General features: G+C 40.7%; 1 protein-coding gene across 1 annotated transcript in view; it reads right to left on the bottom strand.

Moving 5' to 3' along the window:
- ccnd2a (cyclin D2, a) overlaps window positions 1–7,032 on the bottom strand; it is a 145,264-nt gene extending 138,232 nt beyond the window's left edge. Inside the window, exon 1 of the mRNA XM_069162206.1 lies at window positions 6,966–7,032. Coding sequence (XP_069018307.1) covers window positions 6,966–7,004 — 39 coding nt within the window. The 5' untranslated portion in view covers window positions 7,005–7,032. The remainder of the gene's footprint in view (window positions 1–6,965) is intronic.
- Window positions 7,033–15,346: the final 8,314 nt, after the last annotated feature.

Here is a 15,346-nt window from a genome sequence, read left to right as displayed (position 1 = left end):
GTCAGACTTCGGGGTCACGAGGGGCCGACGGGTCATTCTGCTCGACTTCAAAGAGAAACAGGCCTAAGCGGCGGAGCTCGCTTCCTAGTTCTCCCTCTGCCCTCAGATGCACCTCTCACATCCCTAACATTTCCGTTCTCAAAATATATCTATTGATTTTGTACGGGAACTTTTGGTAGCAATCCACGGTCGTAGTAAGGGCGGTTTAACTGCCTCTGTAATCGATCTGCACGATCTGATGAGGGATGGGTGTTAAGCCTTAACACTGTTTTTGGTACTTAACTGGATGCGCAATCTCATTCAGTGATTTCTTGGACAGACAACTCATAAATAAGTCCAAATGTTTCCAATTTCAGAAGACTTTACTGAGGAAAAGTCCTCAGGGCTTCTTCTGTTTGGATCATTCAACATTTAAGAACTTTGGCTTCTGTGGTTAAAATTGTGTTTGTATTCCTCAAAGCAAGATAACAAAAAACTGAATACTTCAAACAGTACCCAGCCTTACCAACACAGGCTGTTCTCCTCTTGTTGCAGTGTAAACTACCTTAAGAAAACCACCTAATGTTTCATTCCTCTAACTGAAGTTGACAGATGCTCTCATCTCATTTCACTGACACAGTGAAGTAATGATTCTTACACCTTTAATTCCCATCAGCATGACTTTTCTGCTATCTAGTGGTGATTTATGAGAACGGCAGCCGTGATTAATATGAGCATTAAATGGCAATGACAATGTTTCCTTGCACTCTTAAATGTACAAATAAGTGACTGTGAGCTTACATAAGATGTTCGCAATTTTATTTTAACGTTTCTAAAATACAGCATTTTTTGTGCCTTGGGAAATAAAAAAAAAATAAAAAAACAGCATTGTAAATATCTGAACTGTATTTTTCCACCAATTCTGAGCTTCATTCTATCAAAGCTGGAAATAAATGGGGTTTGTTTAATATAGCAGACTATTTAATATACCTATTATAGAAAATATGGATCTGTAGTCAGTAATATAATACATTACTGATAACTGAATAAAACAATTCATAACAATTCATTACTGGTCACTGAAATCAATGATAAGTGTTTAGATATTTACAGTTGTATGGAAAAAACTATTTATTTAAAATTAGACCAGTGGAATTCATTAAGCTCTTAAAACCAATACATGAATACATATTATGGGTCCAAACACTCCCTGCTGCATTAAAAGTAGTGCATAATGTTGTGTGAATGTTTTCTAACCACTAGAGGTCACAGTTCTACCATCTATGAACTAAACCGTGGCTACCAATTGTTATCACGTCAATTAAACTCCCTCCAACAGAGTCAACAAACAATCGAAAACAGTAGAATCAAAATGAGAAAATGAGTTAATCACCTAAAAATCTAAAATCCAACAATCAAAGCTCTTTTTCAAGACAGTGATGATGCATTGCATTTATGTAGTTTAGATTGTTTTTGTTTTTTTACTATTTAAGATAAAGACATTTTTTCCTATTTGTTAATTTGGTCAAAATACTAACTCCTGTTTCTACAAAGCGGTGAGATTTTCTAAGAGAAAAAATGTCTGTGTATGTGTACTACTGTACCGGATGTAGACACAAATCATCTGCTGGAGAAGTAAATACAATAAAATAAATAATGTCAAGAGAAGTGGCACTGTCAAATGCTTTAAAAAAAAAAAAAAGAAAAAAAAAAAAAGAAAAAGAAAACTCTATCCCCCAGCCATCGTTACATAACAAGACTGACTGCACTGTTGGGCCAAATACTTGCATGACTTGACGCAAACACTCAGGGGAATTTGCACCACCACAACACTGCAATGTGAGCAGCTGATATAGTTAAACAGAGAACAATGCGCACCCCATGACAGCTGTAATGTCTAACTTACTCTATGTTCTACTGGAAAAAGCTCCTCTTACGGAAAACATTTTAAGATGTCTTTCTACTTCACTGATCACTCCAAAAAAACAGCACGACATGCCTCACGGAGCAGGTAAAGGCAGGCATAGTGCTTCTGTTAATAATGCACAGCTGTGAATCAGAGCAAACATACACAGCATGTACAAATATGCAGCAAAAAGCAGCGTAACAGTCACATCACAAATTCAGTGAGAAACTGTGCTTTTCATTTGGTTGGCATTTGTGCAGTGGAACATGCACATGGTTGTGCGACAGTTATTTTTGTGACATTGCTGCTCTAACGCACAGAACATGGAAAAAAAAAAAAAATGATGCGCACAAAAAGAGCAGAAAATGAATGTAGGGCTGTATTGTAACACGTAGACAGTTCATTTGATGCTTTAATGTGTAACCCATGTAAGTGCATTCCTACAGTATGTCAGCTGGCACAATCAGCATCATCAAGATGTTCCTCCAGCAGACCGGCAGCGGCAAAATCTCATTACTGATCCTGGTCCAGTTGTTTCGTAGACACAATCCGACAATGCTCTTCTCCTCCTGCTGCTGCGCTGAAAACGTGCCAGCAGCCTTCTACTAAAGAATGGTTTCACTCTGTAAACTTGTTTCAAAGTTCTTCTAATACCAATACGGATATTTCAGGTTTTTGGTATTCTTTGTGTCTCGCAGGCAGGCTCTATTCCAATGCTCACATCGTGCACTTAGTGAGGCTGAACAGTATCGAGAAGAATCAGCTTTCGTTTGGTTTGGCCAGAGTTGGGTATTCTGCGAAAATTTTGCCGGTTAAAATAAGTCGTCATTACTTGCATCATCTATGTTGTAGGGTTTTGGGGGAGGGATGAAATGTTCATAGTTTCCCATGAGACACTGATCTTAAATAGATTCATGACGCATGAAGTATGTGCTACTACATAATGCGTCACTGTTTACACGGACTATTGATTCAACGCTCAATGCAAAACCACAAAAATCATGCAATTAACAACTGTCAAGCACCAGCTAATAATTATCACTGTTACTGTGCACAAGATTCACCTGGAAATAACACCCCTGTTCACCAACGCAAATATGACTCTGCCGAAAGCTGTATTAATAAATACTGTTCTGCTTCTTTTTTTCTAACCCATGAAATCATCTCGACTCTCGTCGAGATATTTTCTTCTTCACGTGTCAGGTTCAGCTGTATTGATGCGACACGCAACAACGGCACGAAGCCAACACGTTCTCATTAAAGCAACAGGGTGTCCTCAGCACGTCGAACATTTACAGCAGTCAAATCACCAAAACACTGCGGTCTGTCTGTCACTGCTGACATGCATGCACCTCGTTTGTGTTTCGGAAAGTGCAACGGGAAGTGGTGACGTCGGAGTGTTTTGTGTGAGAGAGCGAAGTGGTTGTCGGTGAGGAGCACCTCAACATGAAAACAAACAACTCTCATTTCCCTGCAAGGTGTCGCCACTACTTCAGATTACCGACGAGCGACTTAAGCTCCTGATTTTCAGCTGAACGCGATGAATAATTCACAGTGAATCAGTCGGCAAAGTGTGTTGTGAGATATTAAATCATTATTTGCTTCCAAACTCTGACAGTGTTTAAATGACATGCAAATGTTGAAAAGCCAAACTGCATCTCGGCGGTTGTTTACGAGACTCAACATCCACCGAAGAGCGTAACGTAACGCTGGTGACAGGCTGTGACGTATGCAGAGTTTTTAGATGATGATGAAATGACCTGCTGACTCTCAAAACTAACTAAATGTTGCAATTCTCAAACCGCCCAGCTAAATTCTCACCTTGAATTAATTCAGCTGATTTTGCTGGATAGTAAAATAAGATAAGGGTAATTGCGGGCAGGTTTTCAGGTGCAGAATAAGAAGTAAAGACAAATGACAGTCCAGTCAGTGTCTGCAAATTCCCAGACTATTATGAGGAAAGTCAGAACAATGAGCCGGCTTCTGTGCGGTACCTAGAAAAGAACATTGACATGAATAATTTCTTTTATTTTCATATTAACTGCATATTTTCATTATTTTGGACAGGATCTTACCGTAAGAATTTTGTAGATTACATTAAAAAAAGCACCAGTGGAGGATTCAAGAATTAGTGGAAATTCATAACCAGATTTAAAAGATGGAAACTATTTCCACACAACAATCTTCTGTATACCATGTAATATATATTTCTGAGAAATGGCCATATCAACCAAAACTCAGGTATTTAAAAAAAAATTATTTTCCCCTTTTCGTTTTTCCCTTGCTTTCCTTTGTATCTGTAGCTCCTAAAAACGGCAAATTAGCAGTTTAGATTAAGCATTTAAATCACTTAAAATGTTGGTCTGTGGAGCAATTTATCCAATATGGATTAAATGTCATCGCTGTAAAGCAACATTCTGCAACTATTTGACCTTAAAATAACTGCTTCAACATCATTTTGAGTGATTCACCAACTTCTAACTGGGAGAATAGGATCTCCTTCATTCCCGCTCTGCACCCTGAACGCCTGAACAGGCTCTGCGTACCTTTGGTTGACCAAGTATGATCTCACGTGAGAAGTGCATCAGGCTCGACCCCACTACGTCACACACACCACCAACTATGGGTCTCCAGCTAAGGCTGCATGATCAGTGCGGGGATCATGGCAGAGGCAAAAGAGACCAAAGAAGACATTGATGGAGGAAAAACACAGAATGAAGGCAGACTAGAGCAAATTGACTGGCTTTTAGTTGTTGGCAAGAGCTTTATGAAACAAACAGCGAGGAGACAGATGCTCAGCCGGCTTTCTTCCCTTTTGGATTAGTGAGTGTTATTGCTGGTATCATATGTCTTGTGTTGCCGTGTTATTTAGGTTGCCGACTCGCTCTCCACTACCCAGATATCATGTAACACGTTTGGACATGGGTACTGGTAATAAGTGCTCTTGTGAAGGTTGTTCTGAAGTTCGCTAGGGTTCGAGGGAAGTAAGCACCACTTTGCATCAGAGGAATTCAAGTTGTGTAATGTTAATTTGGTTGCAGCTTTTCTTTGTCTGCTGGCATCCCATGTATTCCGACCTGACATGTCTGCACAGTGCCGCTGCTGGTTTGTACTGAAATTCTTATGTGTGATTAAGACTTGTGGCCACAGAGGCCGCTGTTGCTCTTGCTCATCAAAAGTTACATAATATTGCTTTCAAATTCACAGTTTACATTTTAAACTCTCTGCCAGAGTCTCATTTTTAAACCAAAACAACATCACGGGGCCAAAAGCTGCCAGTAACAGAGCCAAAAATACCGCCATAGAGTTACCAAAATAACGAGTGTTTCACGGTTCGAGGACTTTTGGAGATGAGCACATATACCACCTGTTAAGCATTTACTGAAAGCTGTGACAGAGTGGGGACTGCAGCGGCAGACATCCATTTCCTCAAAATAGACTTCCCCTAACAAAGAGCACGGTACAATCAAGATGAAATAAACTTAGCAAACCACAATTGTACTGAACAGAAAAGTGACACATTTCCAGAGAAGTTACAGAGAACATAGTCTTGATTACATGTATAAAGTCCCACCTCCCCCCCCCCCCCTCCCTCCTCCTTTGCCCCCAGGCCTGAGAGACTGCCAAACTTCAGCCTATTCAGTTTCTCAGCCATTCTGACAGGAAGCTTTTCCCTCCCCCTTCTTCCTCAACCCCTCCTTCAGCTGAGGTGGGCGTGCTGGGCGTGCTGAGGGAACACAGAGCATGCAGATGTTGACGTTCCACAACGAAAGCTTTGCCCACATCCGCTCAGAATGAACACTCGCGTAGCCTATAGCAGGCTGCTCAGACGAACAGTAAAACAGCAGGAAACGAAATACGGCGCATCTACAGTGCAGTACACTTTCAGGACTGCTGGAGCTCAGAGACAGCAGCAGGAATGGATTATTGAGGCAAAACAGGAACTTATAAGTCTCTGAGTGAGTCTGAAATTGTGGGCACTATAGGACGACTAGGGAGACTGAAAATTCAAAAGGAATTTACTTACTAATCTGAGATGCAAGAAAAAAAAAAAAAAAAAAAGCTGTCATTTATAAGCTGACTGGTGATTTTGATTGATGTTTTTGTACATTATAAGGAGCTTTAAAATCATAAAAGAACACTTTAACATGAACACTTTCTCCCGTCACCTGCCGAGTCGATGGACTGTCACATTTTCTTGTCGCCCATTTAAACTGGCCTTAAATAAGCAATTCTTGATACCTACTCTTATCACTGCTCTGACAGATTTAAAGGCTGTGAAGCTGCCTAATAACAGGTCTGTCTCATTCAGTCAGCAGGCAAGTGCTGGGTGATTTTCAATGAACTCTGCTCCATCATTAGCCAGCTCATTGAAATTACTTAGAAAATCAGCCAAAGCCTTGTTAAATTTAAACTGAACTTTTCCCCCCATAGTTCCATGTTTCACCTCACACACATTATCTTAATGGTAAAAAAAAAAAAAAAAAAAAAAAAATAGAAAGACACAGAGGAAAGCACAAAGTGTCAGAACAGCTGTAAGGTTTTATGACACCATCACACTCAACTCTTCTAAGGTGGGGCCATCACCACACCCATCCCACTCAAGTCTCGCGAATTCAATTAAAATCTCATCCACTAAGGAATTGTTTGGCCAATTATTCTTTTCGATTCTTTTTTTTTTTTAACGTCGTAACGGTCAAACTTCGAGCAAACCAGCCAGCAATAATCCGGCAGAAAGTCTCTTTTTCGTTACCGAGTTCAGGAATGTAACGTTTTACCGTATGGTGACGACGTCATTCGGTACATTGAGGCATCCTTTCAGCGTTATGCCATTTTTACGCCTGTGAAATGTGTATTGATTTACTGTCTATACAAACTATCCGTCACTTTTTCTCCTTCACTTGTTACGTTACATGACAGCTGTTTTGCACCTACTACTACTACTACTACTACTACTACGTGTCACGAGCACAAGCAAACAAATGCTCGGCGCGCGCGCGCGCGCACACACACGCGCGCACACACACACAGCACACAAACACCAAATTAAAAACTGCGACCAAACGCAACTCTGCCTCACCTGTTTTGTCACTTCAGAGTCCCTCGGCTGCAGCACCATGGCGTCTTTTCGTAGTAAATAGAGTAAATGAGCTTTAAACCAGCGTGTAGACGGAGTTGTTTACAAAGTTTCACCGTGAACTCCGATTGGTCTGAGCGAAGTTTAGTCGACGCCCCAAACCTCGGTCATCGGGCCGTGTGTCAAGCGGTTGTTTCCTGAACTCGCTTCCTTCATGCAAGCAGCAGACACAGGGAAGGAGGCGAGCTTTTACACTTAACTGGGGGAAATGTACAAAACATGTAGCCTCCTCCCCCCCCTCTATTTCTATTGAACAATTTGAGCCAATTGAAACTGCATGCAGACAAACACAAATAAGGCAAAAGAAGAAGAGAGAAATCTCAATGGGAAGCTTTTTTTTTATTGGGCCCCAGAAATTTGCAACAGCACATTCTGCACCCACTTCATTCAAATAAAAATGCAAAACAGCAACTGAAAAGATATCCTTTTTATGTAAAGGTATTTCTTGCCATTTAGGGCACCAAAGAAATGTCAGATTGTCCTCACATACTTTTAGGAATAACTCAGTCAACAACTTGGTCAGTGTATTAAAATGATGTAGATGCCGTCCGATGGTAATATCCATAAGATAATGTAAATGTATGCTAGACTTTTTCTGTCGAAGCAGTCTAAAGGATTCATTATTATATATTTTGGTCTTTAAAATAATGAGGGATGCACAAAACTGGATTGTGGGTCAATACTCAACATGCATTATTTCGTATTATAATCATTCTCGATGTTGTTTGCAAGGTAATAACCTGTATGGACAATATGTGTTTGTAATACCGCTGGAAAATGAAAAGGGCTTCTTTTACTTTGAATACTTTCAGAGCTTTTTGCCGGCAAGTTAAAGGACGCGTTCTTTTGGTGTGGTGCGGTATTGAAACCTTTATTCGATTTAAAGGAACTGGCGTACTTCTTCCCCCACTCAACACATGTCCATTATTTATTCCCTCTTGTCAGGTGCAGGGTCATCTTAGCTCAGAGAGACAATGAATGCACACCGGACTGATTGTCAAGGCTCACGCTTACAGTAACACACTGAGCATTTGATGAAAACCGACAGACTTTTTCATTGTGAAAAGAACGTCAAGTACAAGGAAACCCACTCAGACGCAGGAAGAATACATGGCTGCTTTGACAGACCCCAGCTGGTCCATTGTGCATTTCTTCAACACAACCAATGCTACTGCCTGGCAGGACACAACATTATCTGGGGGGAAAAGACATTCAGAAGAGCACTCATTTCTGTTGTCAACACTTTCCGGTTCAATGCAATTAAATTCTCTATGGTGACCAAGCAGCACAGTCCAGTCTCACACCTAAGTGTGTCACACACCTGTCAGTCCATAAGAGGATATCCTGTCAGTGTGACGTTTTGCCTCGCCGTTAAAAGCACACTCGCGTACGACCAGGTTAGAAGAAAAGAGGTCACGTGACGGAGGTCATTGATTGCTTTAAAGAAATATTTTCCTCACTTTAACAAAGTAGTTTTCGTGCCTAACTGTAACCACATCCTTAACCTCACCGCCGAGGTTTTTCCACGCTTAGGTGAGGCAAAATGTGACATTGCATGCTGCAGTGGACCGACGGCCGTATTACGAACTTTGGCGTGATACCAGGCTGCCCAGTCAGTTGGTGGAGTTTGGGTTGGTAACAGCCACATAGCAGATGAACAAATAAATATTAAGGACATCAAAGCATTTGCATATAAGCAGCTGGATAATTGTACAACAACTCACACCTTAAGTGAAACTGATGCAAATCTTGGGTGACAGGAATGTGACCTCAACAGCTCTCATCATGTGAGGTCGTGGAGTGAGCAGCTACTGCAGAGCTTTAAATGACTGTCACTTCACCCCAGCTAATAGGAACTGATGAAGCCTCACGGATGACTGGAAAAATGACAGCAATGCTTCAGCTTTTTTCAAGTGGAGGTTTATGTTTGTTTTCCCCGTGACTTTTTGGACCACAGATAAATGAGATACATTTTACTGAGACATTTTGCCAGAAAACTATCAAAGACAAAAGGTGACCTTGGTTAGAAAACGTGCCAACGGGAACAAATAAATACAAAGAGTAACCAGCGGCACTCGGTGAGCCTTGACGCCGCTGCCGATAAGCACATTAACTTGTAAGATCCCATTTTTTTAAACAGCTGATTGATTAAAAGACCCCTCTCTTTTTTTTTTAATGAATGCTTATCTGCTTATTCAGTCTTTGGAATACAAATGTTCATCACAAGTAATATACTAAGTACAAAGCCTTCTTTTTTTTTTGTAGAAACATTAAGCAAATAGATGTTTCTACCACTTATCCTCATGTCTACATGATATGTGCTATGATAAGAGTGCAATGAGAATGTATGTGCATATATTAAGAAAATGAATATATTCACGCTGGCTTGGCCAATTTAGGATATCACGTTATCTTGTATGTCTTATGCTTCAGTGAAAGTCACCTGTATTTCTAAAGCCTCAAAGAAGGTTCTGATTAATGAATATGAATTTCACAGGAAGAGCCAGAAATAGAAATGGCTACCTTGGTGAGCTCAAATAATAAGTCTATTACAGCCGCGGATATAACTGATGGGCTGGCTTTGATATAAGACAAAATAATAATCTTGATGATCAGAGAGTGTAAAAGGAAGAAATGGGTTTCTTCACGGGCATCACAACGTCCATAAAGAAGGGAGCAAGCAGAAAGGATGTCAAATAAGAAACGGGTGACATTTAAAAATGTAACAGAATTCCTGTAAACCTTTACACCCTCTTCCTGCTCTGTATAATTCACACGTACATGCTCACATACAACACACACAATGACACTTTTTAATTTTTTTTAAGCTTGATGTGCTAGTAATTTAATTTCTGTCTTAAAAACCAACAGATAATACAGAAATATGTTGTACATCTCTTTGGAAAAATTAGTCAGTACACTTATAGACCTTTCAGCATGAGAGGGGTGCAGCTTCCCCGTGTGATCAAACAGTTCTTCAGCGAAAACACAACTGAAATGATGTGTTTGCTCGTTGCCATCTTGGTGTGCAATAGTTGTATGCTGAGAAAGAGAGGTTACAGCGAGTCCACCGTTTCCTGACGAGAGTGTGCAGGTGTCGCCGGAGTGAATGAGTGAAATAAAATGTAAAGAGCAAACTAGAAGGGCACCAATATTTCACTCCTCTATGATATGCAAACCTGCAACTACTACACTGTCGACTGGACTGTACCATTGAGTAACTGTATTTCTATTCTCGCCTTGTTTAACTTTACAACCTTACTGAATTTTACAATTAAATTAAACCGTATTTATTTAGAACCAAATCACAACGCCAGTCATCCCAAAGCACTTTAAACAGAAACAGATTGAGAGGTGGGACGCCATTTGCCTCGACCGTTTACCTCAGACTACGGCTCTACTTATACTTATAGCTACTGTCGCCCAGCCGACCCGCCTTTCTGCTGGCTGATCAGGACCATTTGTTCTATTTGACTGTGGTTAGATCGGGGAAAAAAAAAAATGTCTGCCAATACTGCACAGCCTGACAACACACCCATCTTATTCCATTCAAATGTGGTTCATTCTTTTCAGTCAAAGTAACATAATGGTTGTGGACAATTTCATCATGTACCAGCGCCACAGGGCTTATTTCAGCCCAGAGAAGTGGTTGCATGATGGCAATCGTGTTCTTTGATTGTACTGCTTTCATGGCTATCCAGCCCCTCTGGGTGCAGCTCAAAGTGAAGCAGGTGGACAGCAGTATGGGAGTCTTGGATTACAGACTATTTAATTGACAGATAGTACAGTTTGGCCTCCACCAGAGCATTGTGGTGGAAACGCTGCAGAGCAGAAAGGAGTCTCGCTGGGAATCCCACATTCACGTTTCATATTCATTCTCCACACAGCAGGACACAGATTCAACTCCAGCCGATGTTTTTTTTGATGGCTCTTTTGTTGAAGGATGAGTCAGCGGGGCCGAAGACAAAGAGTACATACAACTAGTGGTGGATTTGTATCCACACATTGGGCGAGCATGAATTCACTCAGCCAGATACAACTGCGCAGGAGGTCGTAGGGGTTTATACTAATATTATATTGGACAACATATGGATAACACTGGAAAATAATGTCTTTCAACTTGTACAACAAACTGAGAATAGAGAACAATTTTCTGTGGTGGGCTAAAGGCATCAACACCATCAGACGGCTTATGTTGTTCACCAATACAGTACAGTATTAACAATCGTTTTATGTCTCCAAAGTTGCAGTTTTATCAGTGAGGTGAGTCCAAACACTAAACCTGTTTCTGCCACTAATAGTACCAAAAAAAACCCAAAAAACAAACAAGTACAAAAAATACCAAACAAGTAACTGTCCCTGGAACACTGACAGGAAAAAAAACACTCCCACCCATACTTAACATGTTGGTGCTTTGCTTCTCACCAAAACGGTTACTTTGACTATCAATTTATTATTGTTCACACAAGAGAAGTTTATTCAGCTGGTTTGGTGGAGCTCCACTATGTGAATAAATGTGTATGGTAATGAATAAACCAAATAATGTGTTTTGCACAATGGGACATTTTTGTAATGTGAATTTTAGCATACTATCGTCAAATTTTATTTTTATTCGAAATTTCCTTACAAGGTAAGAAAATGGCTGAAATAACACTCATGCTGTAGCGAGACTCATTTCTTCTCACATGGCCTCTTCACTTACAGTGAAGAGATTTCCACCCAAACAGATTGCAACCTGCGTGCTTAAATCATTTTATGCACTCATCAACACTGTGGATGTCTGTGTCTTCTTATTGTATAAAAAAAACATGGATTTTGGTTTTCATTTAGCACAATACACTGGCCTCATATTGGCTGATCGAATAATAGAATTGTGTTCGTCTTTGTTTCACCGTTTATCTCTGCAAACGGCACTCCTGGCGCAGAACAAGAGCTGACCACCTATATCTGCGACGCGTGTATACAGGTAACTAGTTAAATCTAATTGGAAGATCTGTGAATAGAAAGGGGTTGTTTTTCCAAACTATCTGAAACACAATACAAAATAATAAAAAGAACAATATATATTTCAAAAAAATAAAGAAAAAAACAAAACAACAATGGATTTCTTAATTAAGCCCGACAGTTTTGATCTTTGGTTCTAACTATTCTAAGTGGAGGCAGCAGTTTTTTGTGAGTTTGCTTAATTATGATGCTTAATCCATAGGCCCTCCTGAGGGTTGGACCACGGCACAGCAGCAATTAAATCAAAGAACTGAATAAGAATGAGGGAATGTTTTTCTTTCTTTCTTGATCTATCTTTCTGAAGGAGAACAATGAAGGGAAGGCTTGCTAAATGTAACTGTTCTGTTCAGAAGATAATATTCAGAGCATGTTAATTATGGACAGATTTGAAACAGAAGAACAGGCTTGTGATAAGAAAACCAAATATAACTATGAGAAAAGAAATCACAGACAAGAAAAAAAAAGAAGATGTGACAGTTACTAGTAGCCTTTAAACACAATATAGCCAATAATCCGAACATTAGCGACCTAACCCCTGCCCAATTAGCCTGAATGATGGCTGAAGGTGTGATCGATCGGCACAGAGGTCAGAGGCCAGTTGAACTGAAACTTAAATTCAACAGTACTCTCCCCGAGTTGAAGGCTTTTTGTCTGCGGCTCAGGTTGGGATGCCCGGGGTGAGCTAGCAGGCTAATAAGCACAGTGCCAGGAGCTTAATCCCCATCGTAGTCATTAGTCTGTGAAACAAACTGCGGTGCTCAGATTGAAGGTAATTAAGAGCGATCCCTGACACGCAGGCTGAGAGTTACTCCTCTAAGCTGCAGCTTCAGTGTCACAGCAACTCTGGCTTCTGCTCCGCAGCACAGAAACTCTCACAAATGTGCACATAAGCATTCGCACATACGTCTTCATACCTCACACACTTTGACTGACAAGATGAACACCGTGGGTTCTCGGCAGAACCGCAATCCCAAGCAAAATATGTAGTTTAATGATTGCTCTTTTTTTTCCTGCACACCTCTGCAATCACAATGCTTTTTTTTTTGTTTTTTTCTTTCATTTGTTCCCACTTCTCTGATCGAATTCATGGATGACATTTGACACCATTAAATGTAACTGTTGAGATATTACAGCCAGCCATGAGCACATCTAGTGTTCTCCAAAAAACATATGTCTTTGAGTGGCCGTGTGAAATTTATGCTTCGTAATGAAAAGCCAGCGAGACAGAGCAGAGGCAGCTCGGCTTGACTCACCTAATTTAACACTTTGCTTTCATTGCTCAGTAATGTCATCATGTAACCATTACTGGGTAACGATAAGAAGACAGTCAGTGCTCTATTGCAGAGTCTGTTCTCTAAACAGAAAATATATAATATCAGTGCAATTACTGGTTTGGAAATGCTGACAAACACAATAATAAATTCAGTACATAGAAAACGTATGTAAAAAACATGTCTGATTTCACTGACTGTTCTCCGATGGCTAATCATGTGTTTCATGGCCAGTTCACTGCCCCTGGGTTTGGATATATATTTATCTAAATCCATTGTCAATGGTATGCCCACCAAGGACACAACGATAGTAAATGGGGGAGAACAGAAAATCCATCATTTCTAATCTCTGTGGTTCTGATGGAGAAATCGCTGCCTTTCTGTAACAAACAGCCTAACACACACACACACACACACACACCACACACAGGCACACGCACACACACACACACACACACACACACACACACACACACACACACACACACACACACACACACACACACACACACACACACGATCTCAGCACCATGTACTTTCTGTGCTTCTTGAACCAGGCACTTTCTAAAGTGGTGTTGTAGCAAGAAATCACTGCGATTATAATATTTCATGGACTGGTATAATCTTGCAGGTATAAGTCACTACCAGCAGGGGGAGGACACAAAGAGTGCACAAATCCTTGTGGCATGATCTTTTAGTCACAGAAAGCACAGTGCTCTTTTTGCAAGATACACACAGGATTAAATGAAAGCCTTTCCAGTATTTAATCACCCTCGTCATCATAGTCTTAAACAGACGGGTCAGTATATGCCAGTCGATATGCAACTATGCAACAGACACGCACGTAGTCACATCTGCAAAGATGGTGAGATGTCTCCCTGATGTACGCCTCCTTTTACAGCAGGTAGACATGATGTCAACCACCTTTCAAAGGTCTTTTTTTCCCCAATAAATATAGTCCTTCATCTCACCAGGGGTTCCAGTGCAACAGCAAAACTCTGGTGTATTCAGACCACCCACTGATCCATCTGGGCTGCAGGGATTCACGTGTTACATCCTTGACTTTCCACAAACAGAGGAGGGAGCAGAAGCAGCACAGACTTGTGTGATTTCTGTTTCATCAGTCGACTGACAAAACAGATAGACTGCATTATAAACTGATAGCACTTGTGAACTTGTGCGGTACTTTAGGTTTTAACAAAGCACACATGAAACATCAAGAAAAGAAAAAGTTCTGACATGTAAAATAGAGAAAACATATTTTAGACTCTAGGATGCCAATCAAATTTGAGCAGATCAGTAGCTTTGACTATGTTAACTCCTTTGCACAAAAGGTGAACATTTTTCGAGTTCCTTCCTTCCATTGAAGCAACGTTCAAATGACACTTGATGAAGTCAGCTAAATCAACCTGCAGCGATTCATCTGTTATGAATATGAGTGTGCCTCAAGGTTCCTGCAAATCATTGTTTCCTGAGTAGCATGGTGCTTGTGGAAAACATGGCATGAGACCTAAGTGAAAGTGTCAGAAGCAAACATTTATATTCTTAGACTTGTTCAGCATCAAATCATGGCTATACTGAGGCTCTCTGAGGGGGCAGCACATCACACTCTAAAACACTGTGTGGAAACTGGACCCGTTGTATCCAAAGCACGATCAGGGAGACCGAAAGTGACTACACCAACAGAACATTAATACATCAAGGTTTGTTCACCGAGAGACAGAAAAAGCAACTTCATCGCAGATACAGGGTCGTCTAAATAAAATAGGAGGCTGTCTAGTAGTGGCCTCAGAGAACAGGTAGCACCTCAAAAACACTTCTCAGGAGGGGAAACAGGATCCAACATGTGGGGTGGGCGAAGACAGCAGCATTTCAGTTTCAGGAGAGAGAAAGACACCACAGTGAATCAAACCTTAGGGGGTGGTAATCTTCAATCCTGAGGGTGTTTAGACACCTGCACTGAAGTCTACCTTGAACCAAGGAGCAGCACTCCATTCTTCCGAGACATGCTTTATGGAAAATGGTTTATACTGCAGCTGGATAATGAGC

Source organism: Embiotoca jacksoni, unplaced genomic scaffold, assembly GCF_022577435.1.
Source record: "Embiotoca jacksoni isolate LCO1_2020_lvr unplaced genomic scaffold, fEmbJac1.0.p SCAF_3, whole genome shotgun sequence".
NCBI classification, from domain to species: domain Eukaryota; kingdom Metazoa; phylum Chordata; class Actinopteri; family Embiotocidae; genus Embiotoca; species Embiotoca jacksoni.
Note: the sequence above shows the minus strand (reverse complement) of the source record. Positions and strands in the feature narration are given on the sequence as shown.